This window comes from Archocentrus centrarchus, chromosome 21 (assembly GCF_007364275.1).
Source record: "Archocentrus centrarchus isolate MPI-CPG fArcCen1 chromosome 21, fArcCen1, whole genome shotgun sequence".
Taxonomy (NCBI): Eukaryota; Metazoa; Chordata; class Actinopteri; order Cichliformes; family Cichlidae; genus Archocentrus; species Archocentrus centrarchus.
The window spans coordinates 20,560,945-20,583,164 of record NC_044366.1 but is presented as its reverse complement, the minus strand read 5'-3'; the positions used below and the strand labels follow the sequence as shown (position 1 = coordinate 20,583,164).

The 22,220-nt window shown below is 45.9% G+C and overlaps 3 protein-coding genes across 7 annotated transcripts in view; 2 read left to right on the top strand and 1 right to left on the bottom strand.

Annotated features, from left to right (window-relative positions):
- The window catches only part of LOC115800826 (lysophosphatidic acid phosphatase type 6-like), a 29,251-nt gene extending 14,015 nt beyond the window's left edge, over positions 1-15,236 (top strand). For all 4 annotated transcript variants that reach the window (XM_030758371.1, XM_030758370.1, XM_030758372.1 and 1 more), the window contains exon 13: positions 14,660-15,236. The gene's annotated coding sequence lies outside the window, so the exon portion shown is untranslated. The remainder of the gene's footprint in view (positions 1-14,659) is intronic.
- LOC115800827 (lysophosphatidic acid phosphatase type 6-like) lies at positions 11,667-14,666 on the top strand. Its single transcript, XM_030758377.1, is given in 11 exon segments — positions 11,667-11,698; positions 11,701-11,888; positions 11,985-12,113; positions 12,596-12,726; positions 12,911-12,990; positions 13,101-13,188; positions 13,361-13,493; positions 13,810-13,910; positions 14,026-14,118; positions 14,214-14,379; positions 14,483-14,666. Coding segments are annotated over 11 exon segments (1,269 nt in total). The 5' UTR covers positions 11,667-11,673; the 3' UTR covers positions 14,618-14,666.
- A 1,388-nt stretch (positions 15,237-16,624) lies between the features above and the next one.
- bcl9 (BCL9 transcription coactivator) overlaps positions 16,625-22,220 on the bottom strand; it is a 29,089-nt gene continuing 23,493 nt past the window's right edge. For both annotated transcript variants that reach the window (XM_030758367.1, XM_030758368.1), the window contains exons 8-10: positions 19,916-22,094; positions 19,148-19,420; positions 16,625-19,035 (exon numbers count right to left, since the gene is read on the bottom strand). In XM_030758367.1, the coding sequence (XP_030614227.1) occupies positions 17,996-19,035; positions 19,148-19,420; positions 19,916-22,094 (3,492 nt within the window). In that variant the 3' untranslated portion in view covers positions 16,625-17,995. The remainder of the gene's footprint in view (positions 19,036-19,147; positions 19,421-19,915; positions 22,095-22,220) is intronic.

Sequence of the window (22,220 nt, the reverse complement as noted above, 5' to 3'; positions counted from 1 at the left end):
TATTTTTAATTTTTGCTAACCCGATTCCCTGCCAGCAGGGTCGATGGCCTGGTTGAAAATGTAGCAATTTTCAACGTCATTCATCTGCTTTCCAAGCGGATCACATCCTGCAATTGGACAAACTCCAAATGTACTTAATTTATGATACAGCAATTTTGTCTGTTTGTGTCAGTATTTGTATTTGCCTACAGAAAATCTGTCCATAGGCAACTACTCCAACATGCTTGTGCAAAGTCCTCCAAAAACACAACAGCATGTAGCTTGACGTGAATGAAGTTGAACCCTGATTGGTTGACAAGCGGGTCGGAACAGGGAAGCCAGTGATAGCGGCATTCACCACAAACAGGAGCAGCACGAGAAGCTGCACAACACTTTGTTTCATTTCAGCTCTTTGTACGTTACAACTCTGCTCCTATCCTCAGCTGAGCTGATGGACCAACAAACAGCAGAAGCAAGAGTAGCCCAAAGACCAGTTGATTGTGACACTGCCCCCTGGTGACAGTAAACAACTACAACATGTACACAACAGTCTGCAAAGCTTTATTTTATGCAAAAAAAAAAGTAAAAAGCCAACACAAAACAACCATATTTTCCTTCCATTTACACATCAATATACAAGACCTATCATCTCACGGTGCTTGATAATATGAACAATCCACTATGAACTGATTTGGAGCAGACTAGCTGGTTCAATATTAGCTTTGATATATTGTATAAGCCTAAACTGTAAACCTAAACACTAAATCACAACTAAAAACACTGCCACCACTGCTTTCTTTGACCACCAGAGAGCACCAATATTTATCTAAAAAAAATTCTGTTGGTTGATATTTTGATTTTACAAGCAGACTTAAATTTCCTTTAAAAAAATGAGACTAATAACAGCTTTCAAAAAAAAACACCAGTTAGGTTAGTAATTGATACTTTCTGGATCTCTGAAGTGTGGCGGTAGAGCTGGTACTGTGACTCACACCAATCACTGTCTGCTGTGCGTGTTGGTGAGTGAGGACGAGAACTGCATGAGAATCCTGTTCAAGAGAGCAGCCAGTGAGATTACATTGTCATCCTGAAAATATTTAGGAGCTCTTCCAAAACACTCAGCATTGTAACTGGCTCCAGAGTCTCCCTGGGGAGAGGGAGGTGGAGTGGTGTTTGGGGTTGTGTTCCCCCCCACTTCTACTTCTATGGGGGGATGGTGGCGGCACTGGGAACCAGACAAATACACCGACTCCTGCTACAGCAGCAACACTCATCTCTCACTGGTCTACAGAAGGAGCAGTGATTTTTCGATCATTTTTGAAATGATTGTTAATGATTAGTGTAATGTTAATTCTCTTTGCGTTGCTGAGTCCATTGAAGTGTACCACTACACTAATGTGCCCTTACTGTGATACAACCCAGGAATGTTTGTCCTGTAAACCTATGTGAGAGTAACTATGCACTTATTGTATGTAACAAAAAAAAGTATGCATTACAACAAGCATGTATTTCATTGGTTTGCTTACAAACAACATCAGTTTACATTTTGTTATTGACTGGTTACATTTTGTTTATATTATTTGAGTTTATATTGAATTGTATTCCATATTATTTTGATTTTTGGTAATAGATGAAGACAGACGTGTTTACAAAGTATTTAGAACACATGAATGTGTAAAAAAAAATAAAGACTCGGCAGAAGCGGGAGAAGGAAACACACTGCTGTCGTCCATCTCATGATTTTCCTGTTCTTTTCAGGACAAACTATAATCTGTCGGCAGCCCACTCACCAGGGGCCTGTTACACATGCAAATGCAATGTGAATGGCAATAAAGAATCCTTGAATCCTTGTAAATATAAGGGGTGGCTTAAGACTTTTGCACAGTACTGTGCATTTGCAATTATCAATAAAGGAATATGTAGCTGGACACCATGTATTCTGTCTTTTGGATGTAAATTGAAATCTATATTATACAAATAAAGAATTTCCAAGTGCATATCTCACAGCTTCAACAGCTTGTTTGTTTTTACCTGATCATTGTTACAAAATTTAAATATATTTAATCTATAATGATAAAACAAATACCTAAAAGTTTTAAATCCTCCCATTTAAGGAGCTGGAACCAACAATTATTTAATTATATTAATTACGTTAGCATTCGACATGCAGATACCTCATACTTTGATACTTCCTTAATGCATTTTGGCAAGAACTGTGTGACTTTATTCACAGTAACATAGAAAAAAACTTTGTCTTATCGTGGAAGGCAGTACTGTTTGGTCTTGTTAAAAACTGTACACAGAGAAATAACTCTGGCTACTTGATAAACCTTCTATTGTTAATGTCAAAATATCATATTCATTGTTGCAAATACTCTGGAAGGAAACCACATTTTATTGCTTTTCACAATGAGGTCAAGCAATACATTCGGACAATCAAAGACTCAGACAAACAAAAGGCACTTGGAACCATTGAGGAATGTACTGCTTTGAATGTTTTCTTATGATCCTGAACCCCCCCTAGCATTCTCTTTTCTTTTCTGTTCATAAGTTAATTATCTCCTTGGACTGTGCAGTATGACTATTGTGTGTAGAATAGTCATACTGCACAGCTCCATGGTCCTCCATGCCCAGTTAATCAATCCTACCCGCCATATCCCAATTTGCCGCGATCCGAGAGTATAGACAGGGACCAGCTACTATCTGAGTTTATGGGAAGGATGTTGAGTGAGTTGCAGATCGTGAAAGACCAGGTAGCATCCCTGACACCCAGTAAGCCCCCCACCATCAGTGAGCCAACAAAGAGCCTTCCCCTCTTCTCATGACCCCTCTTCTGTTGTATATCAGACCTCCTCTTTCCCTCTTCAGTCGGAGAGGCCTCCCTTTGCCTCACATGCTGGTGAACCCACTCACTCCGGGCACCAGCAACCACAGATAGGTACACCCAATCTGGAGTATATGCCCCTACAGAGGCCTCAGCCTCACAGACCTCACTACGAAGCTTCCAGGCAGTCCAAAACGGTCCCGGCTGTTAGAGAATACACCTACCGTGGTCCTACACCCACAATACCAGACTTTGTGTCTAAGGATCCGAGTGAGTTCACGAGACTGAAGATAGCTCTGGATAATCTGCTACCACCTGATGCTACAGAGCTATTCCGATATCAGATTCTAATGGATCACCTGAAGTTGGAAGAAGCCCGCCTTATCGCAGATTCCTACCTCAACTCTCTGTTCCCCTACACCGACACCATGGCAGCTTTGAATGAGAGGTATGGCCAGCCACATAAACTGGCTCTCATGAAGATTGCGGAGGTGATGGATTCACCAAGTATTCGACGAGGAGATACTGGAGCATTTGAGAGATTCGCCTTACAGATCAGGTCCCTCGTTGGCATGCTTAACACTCTTGGCCCACAAGGGGAAGCGGAGCTATGATGCGGGTCGCATGTAGAGCGTGGATCCAGACGCATCATCGCTGTTGGCGCTGCGGATGTAAGCATCAGGCAGCCCAGCGCACACTGAAGAAACCCTGCAGTATCTGTAAGGGCCGTCACCTTCAGATCCTACATGAGGTTAACTCTAAGAGTGCTCGGGAGGATTCCTGCCTGATAAGCTCAGCGACCGATGTCTTATATCTGGACAAGCCCAACGAGTGCAGACAAGTCCTCCTCAAGGTTGTCAGAGTCCTGCTCCATCACCAAGGAAAGAGTCTTGACACTTATGCCGTGCTGAATGATGGGTCAGAACGTACCATCCTTCTCTCCAGTGCTGCCCTGACCCTTGGTATTCAAGGTACTGACGAAAGCTTAGCCCTAAGAACGATTCGCCAAGATGTCCAAACCATTAGTGGCTCCTCTGTATCCTTCCAGATATCCCCTGTATCCCGGCCGCATACAACCTTCCAGATTACCGCAGCCTTTACAGCTAACGGTCTTGGGCTGACTGACCACTCCTACCCAGCCACCGTTCTAGCTAAGTATAAGCACCTCAAAGGACTTCCTCTGCAGCCATTTGAACGGGTCCATCCTTTATTGCTCATTGGGGCAGACCACACCCACCTCATAGCACCTACTGCACCAGTTCGTCTTGGACCACCTGGGGGTCCAGCAGCCATTAAGACTCGGCTGGGATGGGTGCTACAAGGACCAACTCAGCTTGTGCAAAGACAGCTGTCACCACAACAGTGCCTTTTCCTCTCCCTCAGCCCTGCAGAGCTTGAACTTAAGAAGAACGTGGAAAGGTTGTGGCAGCTTGATGTCTTACCCTATCGTAGTGAGAAGCTGGCCACCAGATCCCGAGAGGATCAAGAAGCCCTTAACCTCCTAGAGGCCAAGACGACCAGGATTGAGGTGAATGGGATCGCTATGCCACACCATTGCTGCAGGAGAAGGACTTTCCTTGCTTCCAGGCCCCGGAAGAAGCGGTGATGCCCGGTCTTAGGAGCATGGAAAGACGCCTGGCCAAAGATCCTCTCAAGGCAGCCACGTACAATGCTGAGATTGATAAGTTAGTGGTCACAGGCACGTAACCAAGCTTCCCTCAGACACCACATCGACTGGAGAACGTTGGTACATCCCTCATCATATGGTCAACCACAATGGCAAAGACCGCATTGTGTTTAACTGTTCCTTCCAGTACGGTGGCCTCAACCTCAATGAATGGTTACTGCCTGGTCCCGCCTTGAGTTCCTCTCTCCTAGGTGTGCTCCTTCGGTTTAGGGAGCACAACGTCACCATCAGTGGAGACATACCTGGTATGTTTCACCAGGTGCTACTCTTGCTGGAAGACAAGCCTCTTTTACAGTTCCTGTGGCACCACATGAATAGAGAAGAACCCCCGGCGGTGAACGAGTGGCAAGTACTGCCCTTTGGGACCACTTGCAGTCCTTGTTGTGCATCCTTTGCTCTCCAGAAGCACGCTTTGTCACACAGTCATCCTGAGGAAGATGTGAGATTCTCAGTGGAGAGGTGCACTTATGTGGACAACTGTCTCCAGAGCTTCCCCTCAGCTACAGAAGCCCGTCATCTCCTTGATAAACTAAGAGATCTCCTAGCATCTGGCGGGTTTGATATCAGGCAGTGGGCCAGCAACCAACCTGAGGTCATTAGCCATCTTCCACTAAGTTGGAACTGTGGCTCTCCCACGACAAACCAGAGGCCACGGAATCCACCCTGGGTCTGAGCTGGTGTTGCGACACTGACCACCTAGGCTTCAAGGGCCGAAGGGCGACTTATGGTGCCCCTACAATGAGGAATATATACCGGGTTTTGGCCATGCAGTATGACCCCCTGGGGATCATCCTTCCTTTCACCACCCAGGCAAAGGTGATCGTCCAGCAGCTGTGGGACAAACAGAGGGAGTGGGATGACCCTGCACTCCCTGATCACCTTCTCCAAGCATGGAAGGTTTGGGAAGCTGAACTTCAGTACTTGCCACAGATGAAATTACCTAGGTGCTACACCCCAAGTACAATGGATCATCCGGAAGTGATCCACGAGATTCATGTCTTCTCAGATGCCTCTGAGAAGGCTTATGGTTCGGTAGCCTACCTGCGTTCAGTTGATTTGGCAGGCCAAGTGCACCTGTCCTTTCTTCTGGCCAGATCCCGGGTAGCCCCACGGAAGCAGCATTCTGTGCCCCGCCTGGAACTCTGTGCAGCTTTAACCGGAGCTCAGCTGGCAAAGGTGCTCATGAAGGAGCTCACCATAGCAATTCAGGAGGTCACCTACTGGACAGATTCCACCACAGTCCTACACTGGTTGAACTCAGAATCCTGCCACTTCAAGGTATTTGTGGGCACCAGAGTGGCTGAGATTCAGGAACTGACCAATTTGAAGGCATGGCGATATGTGGACTCAGCCAGAAACCCGGCTGATGACCTCACCAGAGGTAAGAGCCTGAGAGACTTACTTGGAGCCAGTCGCTGGACACAGGGCCCACAGTTCCTCCTACAGCCTCCCAGTGAATGGCCATTGAGTCCCTCTGAACCCGCCGGCAATTATGAGGCAGAGCTAAGGAAACCCGCCTTCTGTGGAGTGATAACCTCACCACCTCCTGGGACTGATGGAAGTAAGCACCGCAGTTGGCAGGACTTAGTAGAAGCAATAGCGGAGGAGCTCCACGGGGCAGCAGGTCTGACGGGACAGCCTCCAGCTAATACCTACAAAGAAGCTGAGTTCCTGGCTATGAGGCGAGTCCAGATTGACAGTTTCCCAGAGGATTATCAGCTCCTAAAGACAGGTAAACCCATTCCACATACCAGCCGATTATTGTGCCTCTCTCCTGAGTTTGACAACTCCTGCCTACTTATCCATGTTGGAGGCCGGTTGAGACGGAGTGAAGACCTTGATCGGGATACCGTACACCCCGTTGTCTTGGACTCCAACCACCCGAACACTAGACTCCTTATAAAGGACTATGACTGCCAACTTGGTCATCCTGGACCTGAGAGAGTGTTTGCAGAGCTCCGCCGAAAGGTATGGATCCTAAGAGGCAGGGAGGCGGTACGCAGACACCAAAGAACTTGCCTGGAATGTTGCAAATGGAGATCCAAACCAGCCTGCCAGAAGATGGTAGATCTTCCACCTCCACGCCTCAGGCTGTTCAAACCAGCATTTCACTCTACCGGCATAGATTGTTTTGGTCCCTTCATCGTCAAAGTAGGACGCCGTAATGAAAAGAGATGGGGTCTCTTGTTTAAATGTTTGACCACTAGGGCCATGCATCTGGAGGTACTAGCGGGAATGGACAGTGATGCCTTCCTAATGGCCCTTCGACGATTCATTGCCCGCCGTGGGAAACCTGCGGAACTGTACTCAGACCAAGGGACCAACTTCCGAGGTGGAGACACTGAACTCAGAGAGGCTTTCAATCAGCTCAGTCCGGAACTACAACAGCGCCTAGCTAAGCAACAGATCAGCTTTCATTACAACCCTCCTGCTGCACCACATTTTGGTGGGTATGGGAGCGGGAGATCCGTTCAGCTAAGACGGCACTTTATACCACCCTCGGTTCAGAGGCGGTCACTGAAGAAGTCCTAAGGACAGTCCTCATCGAAATTGAGGCCATCCTCAATTCTAAACCCCTCGGATATGTCTCGGCAGACATAGCAGACCTTGATCCTGTGACCCCCAACTGCTTGTTGATGGGGCGGCCTGATGGCTCACTTCCCCAGGTTGTGTACCCCAAGTCCGAGCTCCTGAGTAAGAGACGCTGGAAACACACACAAGTGCTGGCAGACAGATTCTGGGCGGCCTTTGTAAGAACCTACTTGCTTGGACTGCAAACCAGAGGGAAGTGGCAAAGTCCCACGCAAGACATCAGAGTGGGAATGGTTGTGATGCTGGTTGACCCCCAGTTACCTCAGTCATTGTGGCAGATTGGGAGAGTGGTCAATGTATTTCCAGGGCCAGATGGACGAGTCAGAACAGTGGAGGTACAGATAAAGGACCGCGTGTACACCAGACCTATCACCCGCTAAGTAGTGCTCCCAGAGATAACGGATCAAGAGGACCACCCCGACAAGCAAGATGGACAGTAAGTCGGCCTTTCCAGGGAGCAAATTTGGACTCAAATTTGGGGGCGGCAATGTTGGAAAGACCGACCTACTGGGCATGCACCAAGTAGCAGTGTAGCAGCAACGTAGCAGTAAGATCGGCAGTGGATGGCCAGTGCCGGAGTGGACTATGAGGGAAAACCTTAATGTGTTTAGTGTGCGTCATTGCTGAGGATGTGAGTGATCATTTAACTGCCTTTTTCTTTATTGTGTGTCGTACTTACGAGTAGCCTGAGTTGTAGGTGACGTAGTGTGATAAACTTACAGTTAAGTCCGATCCGTGATGAGCAGGAACAATGTTCCCTTTGTATTCCAATACAATTTCTCCTAGTGTAAACTGTGGGCAGACTTCACCCTTCAGCTCACATCCATGTAAGAATGTTTACCTTGCTTGTGCCATGCATGTTATGGTGATACTAGTTGTAAGCTAGCGGTTGGCTTGCCGACCCATTTGCCGAGGGGCATGTAGCGACATGTCTCCATGTTATGAGCCAGTGTAGCCACTAGATGGTAGTGTTGCATTACATTTGAATGTGAATTCCCTAATACCTGTAGAACTGTAGTGAAGTAGGAGAAATAGGTAGAATAGTGCAACTTCCTGACCTGTTGTCAGATGTTTAGTAAGTTGATGATGTTTATTCAGATTTATCTGTTTATTGAGTTTATTACTGTAAATATTATTTCTTTATTAATCTATTTCAGACCACACATACTATCACGCATGCCTACTGATGTTACTGTGCTGTTCGTATGCCAAAGCCTGATTAAAGTACACGACTGCATGTGATGGGCTGCTGAGTGTTCTGATCGACACACCGGGAAGACACCCAATATCACCTATACAGTCCTTTCTGCTAGCGCTATCTATCAGTACTTAAGTAGATTTTTCAGGTATCCGTTTTTTACTTGAGTATTTATTTTTCTGACTACTTTATACTTTTACTCCCTACATTTTTACACAAGTATCTGTACTTTCTACTTCTTACATTTTGAAAACAGACTCGTTACTTTAGGTTTAACACGTCTGAGAAAAGTTTGCATTTCCATCAAACATCAAACAATCTGAGCCTAAACGGAGGAATAATAACATATATGAGACAATCATACTGCGTGTCCTCCATCACCGGGGCTTATCGCGTACAAAGGGATTAAATACGCAAACCCATATAAATAATGTATCATAGCACTATAATCAGGGGTTACAGCGAGCCCGACCGAGTCCGTAAGTTGTACTCGCGAGACATAAACAGCTTAGCTAGCGCTACTGAAGAGGAGCGAGCATAAAGGGAGTAACCTGTGGCAGGTAAATGCAGCGTTTCTAAATGCTCAACAAATATCAGCAAACACACAAAGTGTATGCAGTTTGTCACACAGTGTGTCTGCTAGTTAAAAGAAGAGCTGCTGTATTTCAGGGAGAGATTTAAAGGGAAGGACTGCAAAACAACCTCAAGTATGCTAATTCTGTGTTATTCAAAGATTGTATGAAAATACTGCAGTTTAGCATGTAATAAACTGGTTAGGTTGTTGTACTGTATTTACAGTAAAGCTCTGTGTTGGACTGCTGCACAGAGGGTGTGTTCATGGTCAGAGTTACAGGTTACATCAGTGCAGCAGAGATGAGTTTGAATCAAAGCTGCCGATGCTGAGGTTTATTCACTGACTCCAACATTTCTACAGCCTGTATGCTGTCAGTGTAGGGGATGGAGATCAGCTCAGATAGCTGTGAAATACTGGGTTACATCTTTGTGAATTCAGTTCATCCACACAGAGCAGTAAACCTCAGAGCAGCAGCAGCAGGTCAGCTGATCACAGCCTGCACACCAACATCATTTACTGCAGCTCACAATAGAAAGTTGTGATTCTTCTGTACTTAAGTACAGAATGTCAGTACTTTTGCCACCTCTGTTTAAAATTAAACAATAACATTGTTGAGATGCATTGCATCTAAGTAATGGTTTGTGAACACATCGGCCGTGGCATTTCTTCCTTTCATAGTAGAAGTTGTTCATTTATAGTGACTTTGATATATTTATGGGAGTACTGAATGAAAGTAGTAGAAATTAGGGGATAGTACTCATAAAAGCAAAACAGATGGGAAAAGACGCCCATGGAGGACAGCAAAGGTCTCCGTCATAAGGTGCCTGCTACTTTGGCGTGCCCCCCTGCTACTCCAAAAACCATTTGAAAGCCCTGTGAATGGTAGCATATGATCGTCTACACTGAGCGGGAGGGGAGGGTCCACGGACACACTGCGCAGTGAGTAAACAAACACCAGAGAGGGAGGGGCTCCTGCAAAATGCGCTCGGAGAGAGGAAAGAGCCAGAGGAATTTTTTGGATAGCACAAATGGTCGCGGAGTTACGGTGAAAAGCCAGCACTTTATTTTGTCTCTGTAAGTAATGCCATGCTTGTGTGGTAGCAGTGAGCTTCTCTGGTGGTGCAGTTAAGGAGGCTGGCAGCAGCGGCTCGGTGCTGTGTTAGTAAAGAGTTAACCTCTGTTAGCTGTTTGCCGAGCTTTTTTTTTTTTTTTTTTTTTTTTTTTTTTTTGTGGAAGCCGCACGTGATTGGTCAAGATGAATGGTAGCATATGATCGTCTACACTGAGCGGGAGGGGAGAGTCCACGGACACACTGCGCAGTGAGTAAACAAACACCAGAGAGGGAGGGGCTCCTGCAAAATGCGCTCGGAGACAGGAAAGAGCCAGAGGAAGTTGCGAGTTACATAGAGGCTACACAGGGGAACGGTGAGGAAAAGCATAGCAAAGACTGGACATATTTTAACCTCCAAACATGTGAGACACAGCGTACTTCAAAAGTGCCGGCATTTGTGGACTTCCGGTCACAAATACCGTAATACCAATACATGACTGTGAAGTGCAATTTCTGAGCTTTCAGGAACCGTTTGAATTTTTTCTATAGCACAAATGGTCGCGGAGTTACAGCTGATCAAGTTTCTTTGACCAGGTGACTCTGAGGTGAGACGCTACGTCTTAATTAGCTGTTGTAAGGTCAGGAAACCCGCGATTCAGCAGCGATCGCCTGGCGTTAAAGGATTAATGTGATAGACAGAGTGTAGACTGCAAATTTACAATTTAATATTGAGCAGGCTGCACAAACAACCTACATAGGTACTGTATACGAATTGTTCATCCCTCAGTGTAATTAGAAGAACAAAACAGGGCAGGTCATCAGGCAGGAGAAACAGGATCAGCCCTTGTTTTTTCTGATTTCCAATCTTTTGTTTTATAATTTGTATTTGAAGCACTCTATTATATGTTGAGTATATAAAGAAATGTTTGATATCGGCCTAATGTACATTATTACATTAGTAATTCATTTTACACTTTTTTTTTTTAATTAAAATCTTAAGGAGCCATTTGGGAGCCGAAAGAGCCGGCTCTTCTTTGGGGGCCGAGCCTAAAGAGCCGGAATTCCCATCACTCGTGTAATGGCGATTCTACATAATATAACGAAAGAAAAAATGTTTGATAAGAAAAACGTCACATCCTGGGGAGCTCATTGCACCTGTGTTGCACCATCCAATACCGTTATCGACCTATTTTACGTCAGGGATGTAGTTGATTCTTGATGGTCATTATTCCGTATGTAGTAACTACTTCCGTTTTACTCAATATGCTACAGTTTGCCACTTCATCATCATCATCCCTAACGTCCCTGGACTGACAGCAGGTCTAACTGTACCAGGTAACGCAGGTTAGTATGGGTGCCGTAAGTGCAGGAATTAATTGACTAGTTTTAATTAATTAACAGAAGCTTGTCAGATGTGAGGATTTTGTTGCTTTTCTTGTGTTATTTAACTGAAACCTTTTGGCTTTTCTAAGTTTTTTATTGATAGGCTGACGAGGATTTGTGATTACTCGCTCATTCATGATTAATCATTGATGCTTTTTAAGCAAAAATATCCAAATAGTTTAGGAGAGTTTTAAATAGATTTTTTTTATTTCAAAGTCTTTTAAAATCATAAACTTGATAGCTTTAATAGATAACAGGACCAAACTCCAACTTTTTGTTGTCCTGTTGTGTGAGGGACACAGAAATTCTTTCATTGAGATCCTGTACAATCTTGCTCTCAGTGGCTGTGTGGTGACAGTTTGTGTATTTTGTCCACAGTGCAGCCATGAGGGGACTTTGGGGTGGAGCAGCTGTCTTGGTTCAGCATCCATGGCGTTTGCCTCGATGCTGTGGTCACAGCAGAAGACTGAACCAGAAAAGGATGCTACTGGTTGCAACTCTGACACAAATTCCAGTTCCCCCTACGAGCTAAAACTGGTCCAGATCTTGTTCCGGCACGGCGCTCGAACGCCCCTCAAATCAATACCTGATGTATTGGAGGTAAAACTGTCTTTCATTAAGAGCCTGTTTTTAGAAAATGATGTTTCACACTAAATGTGGGGGGAAAGAAATCTGTAAATTCTTTGTTTCAAAAAGGCCCAGTGGGTGCCAGAACTTTTGGAGGCTCCACCGCACACCGACATCAGTTATGTAGTGACAAATCTTCAAGGTGGACCCAGGCCCTCATCTCCTATAGAAGACAGCTATCGGAGAAGCATCCTTACCGTGAGTTGATGTGCTTTGCGGCATTAAGTGCAGTCAGACAAGAGCAGAGCTGAAAGAGCAAAGTTACGTAACTGATGTAAGACTTTGTGGAAAGATAATAAAACGTGTATGTGTGTGCCACACTTGTTACTCTTCCCATTTCATGTAGCATTTCTCCATCTAGTGGCTCAAAGGTGTCACTGCAGATATCACTGGCCTAGGTTCATTCATTCATTCACCTCCTCTCTGTAATGCAGCTGAACTGTATGTAGAGCTTCCTAGTGACATATCGTGTCCGCGGAGCTGTTAGTTTCCTGTGCTGAGAGCTGCTTTGCTAAAGAGGTTTAACTCCACTGGATTTAGCTTAGAAAACTAAATCCCCCAATATGGACACCAGCCATGTTTGTACCACATCCAGCCCGGACTCCCACATGTGATCGCCAGTGTGTGTCTGTTGGCCACATCTGTGAGTATAACTTGATCCTGTTTGATGTATTTGGCAGGGTGGCACATTCCCTGGTCAGCTGACCACACTGGGCATGCAGCAGCTGTATGAGCTGGGCAAAAGGCTAAGGAGGAGATACATTGAGGAGAGTGCCTTCCTTAGCTCCACATTTAACCCAGATGAGGTCTAGTAAGTGGTCCAAATCATAACGAGGAGCAAGAGCAAAAAAAAAAAAAAAAAAACACACATCTCTGTGCTCTGATGTTTTTGATAGATTGGGTTTATGAGTGCAAGTACAAAGGATATTAGTTTAAATGCTTTACTATTTTAGAACTGGGTGCCTTGCATGACCTATTTTTTTCTTATTTTCTAGCGTGCGCTCCACTAATATTGTGAGGACCATTGAGTCTGCCAAGTGCCTGGTTGCGGGGCTCTTCCAGCAAAAACAAAAAGGTAGAGCAGAGATCTGTGCATGCAGGATGTTACTTATCCCATTTTCTATCTCATCTCATCAGTTTTTTTTTTTCTTCTTTTCTTTTTGCAATTTTCTGTTCTATTTGCAGAAATTGTGCCTATTTTAACAACGGAGGCAGAATCTGAAATTCTGTATCCTAACTGTCGCGGATGCAAGCTGCTCAAAATCCTTGGCGGGTATGAAGAGTGTGTTTTCATAGCAGGCACAGAGTCACATCAACCCTAAACCATCCTACTGGAATTTTAAATAATGTGTTGTGGAAACATTATGAGCAGAGTTGAGGTGTCTGTGACAGGTTGTCACGGTGTATCTGTGTTTTGTGGCTGACACCGTGTGTGTTCTTTGCAGCCACCGCTGGGCAGAGTCGTCCACTCTGCCACACATTGCAGCAGACCTGCAGAGAATCCGGAGTGAGCTGGGGATCGCTGCTCACCAGAATGTTGACTTCATCCTCATTAGGGATGACATGGTTGCCAGAGAGGTGACACTACCACATTGTGATTTATGTGACTTTTTGTTAGCGCTGACCACAAGGTATCAGAATACATAGGATTACTGTAAAGACTTGGTCAGGAAGCTGCAACCTCACAAGCTGCTGCTTATGTAAGATGAAACTCGGCATCAGATTGTCAGCATTTATCCATGCGTCACAATAAAGGCCCAAATCACATTTAATGAGTGTGAAGCCACTACAGGATTGGAGATGTCTCATTATTGGACTTGTCTTTTTGTTGTTGTTGTTGTTCCCACTAGTCAAAGCCAATGGTGGTGTTGGGGTCCACCTGTCGTCATTTAATACTCACTCATACTCACCTGTTCAAGTGTTGTGCACCTGGAGGGATAAAGTGGAACAAAGAGCCGTGGATATGATGTGCCATATCTTTGAGCCCAGCAAGAGGTTAGATTAACCAAAGTCACCAGTCCAGGGGCTTATCTAAAAGGCCAGATTGAGATTTACCACTTGTGTATTCAGCTCCACAGGCTGCCTTTAATTCTCTTGCTATCTGTGATAGAGAGAATTTGCAGCTGTCTGTGGGACCCCTCCTGCAGGTATTGAGAGACAACATTGAGGAGAAACTACAGGGCACCTCATCAGAGCCAAGCAGGTTGGACACCTTGTGATGGGTGTGCATATTTCACACATAAACTTAACTATAGTCAGTCTTTAAATGGTTCACTCTTGAAATGTTCTCTGAAACAGGAAGATGCTTTTGTACTCAGCACATGACACCACTCTGATTCCTTGTCTGTTGGCTCTGGGGATTTTTGATATGAGATGGCCACCGTATGCTGCTGATCTCACTCTGGAGCTGCACCAGAACCGGAAGACTAATGAGGCCTTTGTTAAAGTGTCATATGTAGGCCAGGTAGGAGCTGAGAGTATGTCTAAGATAAGCAAAATAAACTTTATGATTTTCTGGGGGGGGGTTTTTCCCCTCTTTAACCCCAAGTTGCTTTTGCTTTCTGTAGGATCAGCTCATACCGGGTTGTAGTGCAGTCTACTGCCCACTGCAGGAGTTCAAACAGGTCCTCTCAGCATACTCGTTGAGCCCCGAAGACTACGAGTCACGTTGTAACAGCACAGAAGGCTTGACCAAACCCTGAACCTTCAGCAAACCTTCACATAAACACACTGCTATCCATGAGATTACACTTTGACAGTGAGCACGCCTCCTGCCTTTTTACATCCTCGATTCTCACTCCATCCAGCCAGCGTGTCATTATTGTATCACTGTCAGAGTGCGCTGGAGTACAGCCACTTTTGCAGATCTTTCAGGTTACACCGCTTGGATTCAACATAGTTTTGTTACCATGGTAATCACATTAAAGGTGCTGTAAATGATATTTTGAAGCACTGAACGATGCGGTAGAGCGCTGGCATCTAAGACCAAAACAATCAACCCCCCCCCAACTCGTCTTTGCATTTCATTTACAACCAGAAAGGTTGTGCACATGTGAACCAACAAAAAGCATCCAGCCCTAACCATCACTCTGTGCTCACATGGTAACAGCCATTAAATGACTGAGACATGCAGCATTTGAACACTCTGAACTGCATTCTGTGTTTTTATGAATGCAGGGAGGACAAACATTTTCAAAGGGAGGGACTCGTTCACTAACGCAGGTGTGGCCGGGCCGGCTACGAAAACAAAGAACAGAGACAGCACGCGGGAGGTCTGCAACGTCATCCTCTGAAAGAACACCATCGCGTCACTACATCTTCACAAATAATCGTTTGCTGCTGCGTAAAAGCTCAAAATCTGATACATATATATAGAACCTTTAAAATTATTATTACAGTGACAAGTGTGTGCAAAGTGAAAATGCAGGATAGATACTTGGTGCATGTGTATTATTTGAATGCCATTTTGCATTTGGTTTTGCATGATTAAAGCTAGAGCTATTTTATGGTTTTCTTAGTGTCGACCTGTGTGAAAATGAGAGTGATGGTGTTCCAAAGCTCACATTTGTGTTCTAGGGTTAAGAAGTCCAATGATTTCCTAAAACTGCTGGTGACTAAACTAAGCTGGAGTAACGTTTACATTTGTTGGGGACTCTACAATTGCAAATTGATTTGTTTCGCTAAGCGTTTGCTGCATTGAGAAAATGTTTAGCATGTGTGAATGTGTTAAACCTGTATTTATTCTAACTAATGGATATCTCACTCAATAAAATGGTATGGCTCTTACTTTTAATTGGCTTAGGAAATGAGGCCTTTGTGGCACATAGGAACCTACACTGATACTTTTATCTTTTATGGGAAACAATATTCTCAGCCTTTCCTTTATATTTTCAAACAATTATTGCAGCTATATGATATATGGACGAGTTTATATAATGTGGTCTGTCTGATTGCTGATTAAATTATTCCATCAAATCAGTTGAGCTCCCAGCTGTATTCATCATATTCTTTGGGGAAATGCAGTTTAATATACTGAATCAAGTCTTTGTGAAGGTGTGTGGAATATAGCACCTTTACATAGAACAGTAATTCTGTTACAGCACGTTTTGAATGAAATCTTTTGCCTTGTGAGACCACAGTGTAACGCATGTTTGAATACATGCCCATTATACAGACCTCAGTGTTACTGTGTTCCAGCAACACACCTCATACCTCATCTGTGGGAGTTTCCCTGACCTGCTGCTCATAATGATTTATTTTGATGTGGTGAGACATGAATACAGGTTTTAATCAATATGAAGTCTCTTTTTCTTTCAGCTCACATCTTGCAAGAGGCTCTGAACTATTCCCAGCAGCCAAAATAAAACTTTAAAACACAGGTTAGAAAAACCTCAAGGCCTCTTCTGAAGCCAGTTGAGAAGCTTTTGAATGCATCAAGCTTGAATCTATTTTAGAAGTGTGGTGTCCTCTGAAAATAGTCTCACTTTAGTACCTCCTGATAAAATGTCAACATATCAATGATGCGCCTTGGTATGACTTGCACTCCTCCTAGTTGAATGTTGGTAAGCTGGTTTGATATGTACAAGACAAAGAAACTAACCGGACCTCATAATTAAATTAGTGAAGACTCCTGTGAACACATACACAAACACGCACGTGCGCACACACACACTCCATAGACATGTAAATACCAAAACAATATCTTTTATTTGTAGTCCATCACCACAGCCCTGGTAGGCTATTCTGCACCAAAGCCAATGGAGAAACACATGACAAGCTTATACAATAGAGAAAAGAGAGGAAGTCAACTGGATGGTAAGCAGTACGTGTTTACATTTCTGTGTCTCACTCCGGACACCACACCTGCCTTACTAAAAAATTTTTGCAGATCTACCTAGCTCTAGTTCTATAATACCTGGCATACCTGCTGTGGCATACAGCCACTCCTGTCCTATTCTGCTGACCATCAGGAGATTATTGCTGTGGGAATGATCATTACCCAGAGTCAACAAGAGAGTCAAAACAAAACAGGAACACAACAGGAACAAGAACACAGCACATCTGGGTATTAGCAATATTATTCACTCTGGCGAATGCTGAGTCCTGAAAGTTTTGGAGCACAAAGTCAAATGTCATCCACAACTTGAAATGGACAGGAGATTATCATGGTGCTGCAAAGCTGCCAGGATCCTCACACTTAAATGTGTTGCTTTCAAATGGTAAAAATAGAGAAAGAAGACGCTTTCTGCAGATGGTCCATGTTTGTGCTTTTTTAATAATACTATTATCTTAATGAGGTCATAGTTTGGTTTGTTATACACTGGAGTTACAAAGAAAATTAAAATAGACTAAAATTTGAATAGCCCACCAATGGTAAACAGTACAGTATTTTTAGGGGGCGTTCCTCCCCCAATGAAAGCTGGGTAAGAGGAGTTGAGAGGTCACTGATAGAATGCCTATACATACAGACACATACATACATACCACACAAACACACATTCTGTCAAGCACGCCAACGCACTCTCACGTATATACTGTACAGAAACAGTCAAAACAATGGAGCGAGAGACAAGATGGATTTCCACTAAAGTCTTCACAAAGCACAAATTCTTCTTTCCTTTCTCTTGTTCCATACCACTTTTGTGACAAATTTGTTTTTTAAATTTCAAAAAAGTAGACATATACTGTAGCATCTCCACGCTGACTTAGTTAGGTTTGATTCCTCTTTGATGTCAAAGTCATCTTTACAGTCAGATAGTCAAAAAAAAACACATGAACAGTTTTGCGAAACCGATGCACAACAATCCCATACATTCTGAAGTTCATGAGTCAAAATTAAATGTTCTTGTGGCAAAAGTACTCCAATGCGGCCCTGTCAGAGTCTCCGCTGGAATAGTTCCCACAGGACATTACCAGATGACTGGTTAGCTCCACTCCGCTCGTTTTCTGGGTACACCCTTTCGTTCATATTATACCTCCTTTACTTGAGTCCACCAGTTTTGTGAATACTCTCCACAGTTATCATTACTCCTTCCTTGTGTATTGTCCGAGAACATTCTAGATACAAGTTTTCTGTTGGATTAGAACATTCCAGGGCCCGGACTAAAGCCCATGTCCATGTCACGAGGCCTCATCTGACCCCCCATCATCATTGTCTGCTGTGGGGGGCCTCCCATGCCCTGCAGTGACATCATCATGTTAGGTGAGCCGCCAGGGCCTGGGTGGGCCATTTGTCTCCCCTGCATCATCCCTCCCGGGCCCCCAGGGGACATCATTCGGTGCTGAGGGCCCATCATGCCTTGGCCCATGAATCCTGGTGGCCGCATTGAATTGTGGCCAGGGTTACCCATTGGCATGTCCTGAGGGCCCATTCCCCCAGGACCAGGACCCCCTGACATCCCCCCCATCCCCTGCATTGGCATCCCCATCCTTGGCGGACCATCACCCATCATCCCCTGCATGGGAAAGCCAGTGGGGTGTGGCGGTTTCCCCCCAGGATTGTCTCCTCCACCTCGAGGAAAGTAAGACAGAGTCTGGCTAGGCTTCTCTGACGGGATTATCCTGGACAGGTCAAACTCGGGAATGCCAGAAGCCCCCGGCCGCATTACCTCATGAAGATCTGCATCACTGAATCCACCTTGCATGTTATTGAACTCTGGCCCACCAGGGGTATTGGGTTTGCACATACCCCCATCACCCCCTCCCCCATGAGACATATTCCCCATCCGTCCTCCCATAGGTCCCTCTCCCTGGAAACCCATAGGATGGCCAGGGAAACCTTGGGGAACAGGACCATTGTGTGGAGAGAAGGGGCCTTGTTGTGATGGGGACTGAGTGAGGGGGTATCCCTGGCTTCGGTGTGGGTAACCCATGCGTCCCTGTGGCATCATTTGAGGATTGGCCATACCAGGGTCTTGAGGATTTGGTGGTATCATCATGCCATGAGGCATCATGCCTGGGCCCATATTAGGGGCATTGGGAGAGGGCATCTGTGGGGGCATGCCGTGTGAGAGAGGCTGGGATCCCATTGGATTCATACCTAGGGGGCTGAGAGCAGGCATAGGTCCAGCGTTTCCAGGCCCCATCATACGTGGATTGCCTTGGTGATTCATTGCCATACCTGTAAGCCAAAAAGAAGTGATTATATATCGAGAGTACAGGGACTCGTGAAGCAGCTCAAGTTCAGAGAAATTAAATTACAAATTACACAGAAGATATTTCGCATGTCTTACCATTATTGTTCCCTGAAGGCAGGTTAGGGGAGCGAGCTGGCGGTGAGTCATCATCAGAGCTGGCAACAGTCTTTATGGCATCATGGTAAAGTGGGGTGGAGCTGGGCATTGCAAACTTGGACATGCGTGACATCATGATGGAGAGAGGGTTCTGGGATAGTGTTGGTTCAGGGGGTATGGTGTAAGGACTACCAGACGGGACATTGCCTGGGAGGGACATGGAGCCAGATGGAGCCCCTGATGAAGGAGGGGCTGAGGGAGGGCCGTTACCACCTAGAAGATGACATTGTGAGAAAAAGATGAGACAACAAATGATAAAATACAGCAGTCAATATTTCTTTCTCTGCATTGTTTTAAATTATACTAACAGTGACACTCCTTGCAATTTACTGTGTAACTTCAGAATTAGTAAGCTGATCTAGCTTCTATATTATGTGGCCAGAAGAGGGAGGCACTGGACCATAACCCACCCAACCCCACCCCACAGATGTGTTCATCTGAAAGATCATATGAACATGAAAGATAACCACGTCAGATCTATATTGTTTTCAGTTTTTAGGCCGATTCTGTTTTCACAGGCTGAGTCACATTTGAAATGGGATTTTTTTTTTTTAAATTATCACCAACAGTAACTAAAATTCAACACCACATCATTTAAAAAACAAATCCCCAATATTAACTGAATGGAACTTAAATTTTCATTAAGTCTTTTCTTCTTAATAGGAAGAAGAGGTGCTAATTCCAAAAGAAAAGGAAAAAAATGAATACCTTGCTCCATGCTCGGCATCATATTCGGTGAGGTGATACTGAGGGGAGGCTTGCCACCCTGAGGGGGCACTCCAGGACTCTGCATGGGTGGTTTTGGTGAGGAGGCCCATCCTGGGGATGGGTTAGGAAGAGAAGGAGATCTCATATGAACAGGAGAGGCACCTGCTGAGCCCATCATGGAGTGGGGAGACTTCATTGGTGCAGAAGTTGGAGGTGCTGGGGGGGCAGCAGGACCTGTGGAACTGGTGAGCATGCCAGCTAGTTGGGACGGCGTTTGAGGGGATTTAAGATTAGCTGAGGGAGAGCCCATCATTGGGGACTGCACTTGCCTCAGAGGAGGGGATTTAAGTGGGTTAACACTGGGAGAGTTCCCACCTCCTGCTTGAACATTCAGATCTGCTGGCTTGCGGCCCCTCTGGCCTTGTGCAGGACCACCCGCAGAGGGGAGATGGTTAATACGGCCATTACCTCCAGTTGGTGTTGATCTGTGCTCTGGACCAAATGCTTGGTCTGCATGAGGACCTCTCATTCCTCCAGGACCCCCAGGGAAGGACCGCCCAGGCCCCATAGGAAAGTCTGCTGACTGTGTCTGCTCAGGGAAGGAAGGACCCTGCATGGGCCTGCCTTGTGGACCCATGTTCTCCATTGGCCCTCCACCTCCTCTCATTCTCATCATCTCATCAGGACTCAGATTCATGGGGGGATCTCGTAGTTTGGAAGGGTGCATATGAGGTCCTGGCCCAGGGCCAGGCCCCATGCCAAACTCGGGCCCCATTTCTCGGCCCCCCATTCCTGGGAGCCTAGACGATGGACTCATAGGACCATCGCCAGGCATTCTGGGAAACATACCCATGCCATTACCTGGTTCCATTCCACTTCTTTGGTGTCCCATCATCCTTTGCATGTCCATCATCATCCCAGGAGGGAGGCCCTTGTCTCCACCCATTCCTTGGTGAAACATTGCCTCTTGGACTGACTGAGGGTTTGGGAAACGCTCACCACGAGCTCCTGGACCACCAAACATTCCCCCAGGTCCTCCAGGGAAACCCCGTGCTTCTCCCATACGGGGAGGCATATCATCAGGCCACCCCATTCCAGGCCTCGGGGGGCCCTCCATCTCAGGATTCATCATACCAGAGAAACCAGGCATCCTCTGCATATGTGGGGGCATACCCCTGGGACCAGGACCCATGCTCATGCGCTCTGGATAGTGATCTGGCGGCCCACCAGGTCCTCCCCATATCTCTCCTGGGCCCATCTGGTAAGGAGGCGGGGGTCCTCGCATCATGCCACGTGGACCATGGGGGTGCATCATCATATCTGGAGCAAGTGGCCGATGTTGCATTTCTTGTTTCTTCCTCTTCTCTTCATAAAATTCCTGCTGCAGCTTCAACCACGCCACCTGTTCTGGGGTCATCTGGTCTCCATCTCCACATCCACCTGGACCTCCCATGTGCGGACCCATTTCGTCTTGTGGAAAGGGGGGCATGTCCCTCGGACCATGGGGTGGGCCAAAAGGTGGACCTTGTGGACGAGGTACTCCTGGCCCACTTGGTGGTCCAAGGCTCTGAGACTGTGCCATCATAGCCTGTAAGGGGCCCTGCTCAGGCCTCCGGGGTGCAGCATCAGGGCCTCCATCATGGGGTCCACCATGGGACTGTGGCGGGCCAGTTGGCGGGGCATCACGGTCATCAGGGAAGAGCATACGCTGAATATCTCGCAAGGTCTGCAGCGAGCGCTGCCGATGTTCTAACTGTTCTTGTGAAAGACCCTCTGTGTTGGCCTCCATGTTCAACAGCTCCTGGGCCAGCTGCTGCTGCTGCTGCTGTTGTTGGGGTGTCAGACCTGCTCCACCAGATCCTCCACCCTGTCCACTTTCACCTGACGTTGGGGGGTTGAGGCCTGCCTCTGGTTGGGTGACAGGGGCCTGGTCAGCTGGGGGTGTAGTGTTACTGGGGCTACTGCCGGGAATATTTTTGGATTCCATGCCTGTAGAGGATGAGCCTTCCTGCGGAAGAACACCAGATTGGCTCCCTTGATTTGAAGGCTGCGGTGGGGCAGGCTCTGCCATGCCAGGTAAGGACGGCTTGGATCCAGGCTGGTGGCTCTGATCTTGGGTGTGGGACGGAGGTTGCTGGGGAGGCTTGGAGTCATTTCGCAGGACATTTGCTGCATTGTTCTTTAACACATAGCAAGAGAAACAGGATTAAGATGTAACAGTCTCAAGATAATGATGATGTTCATGTTCTTTGGAAGATATCTCTCTCATATATATATATATATATATATATATATATATATATAT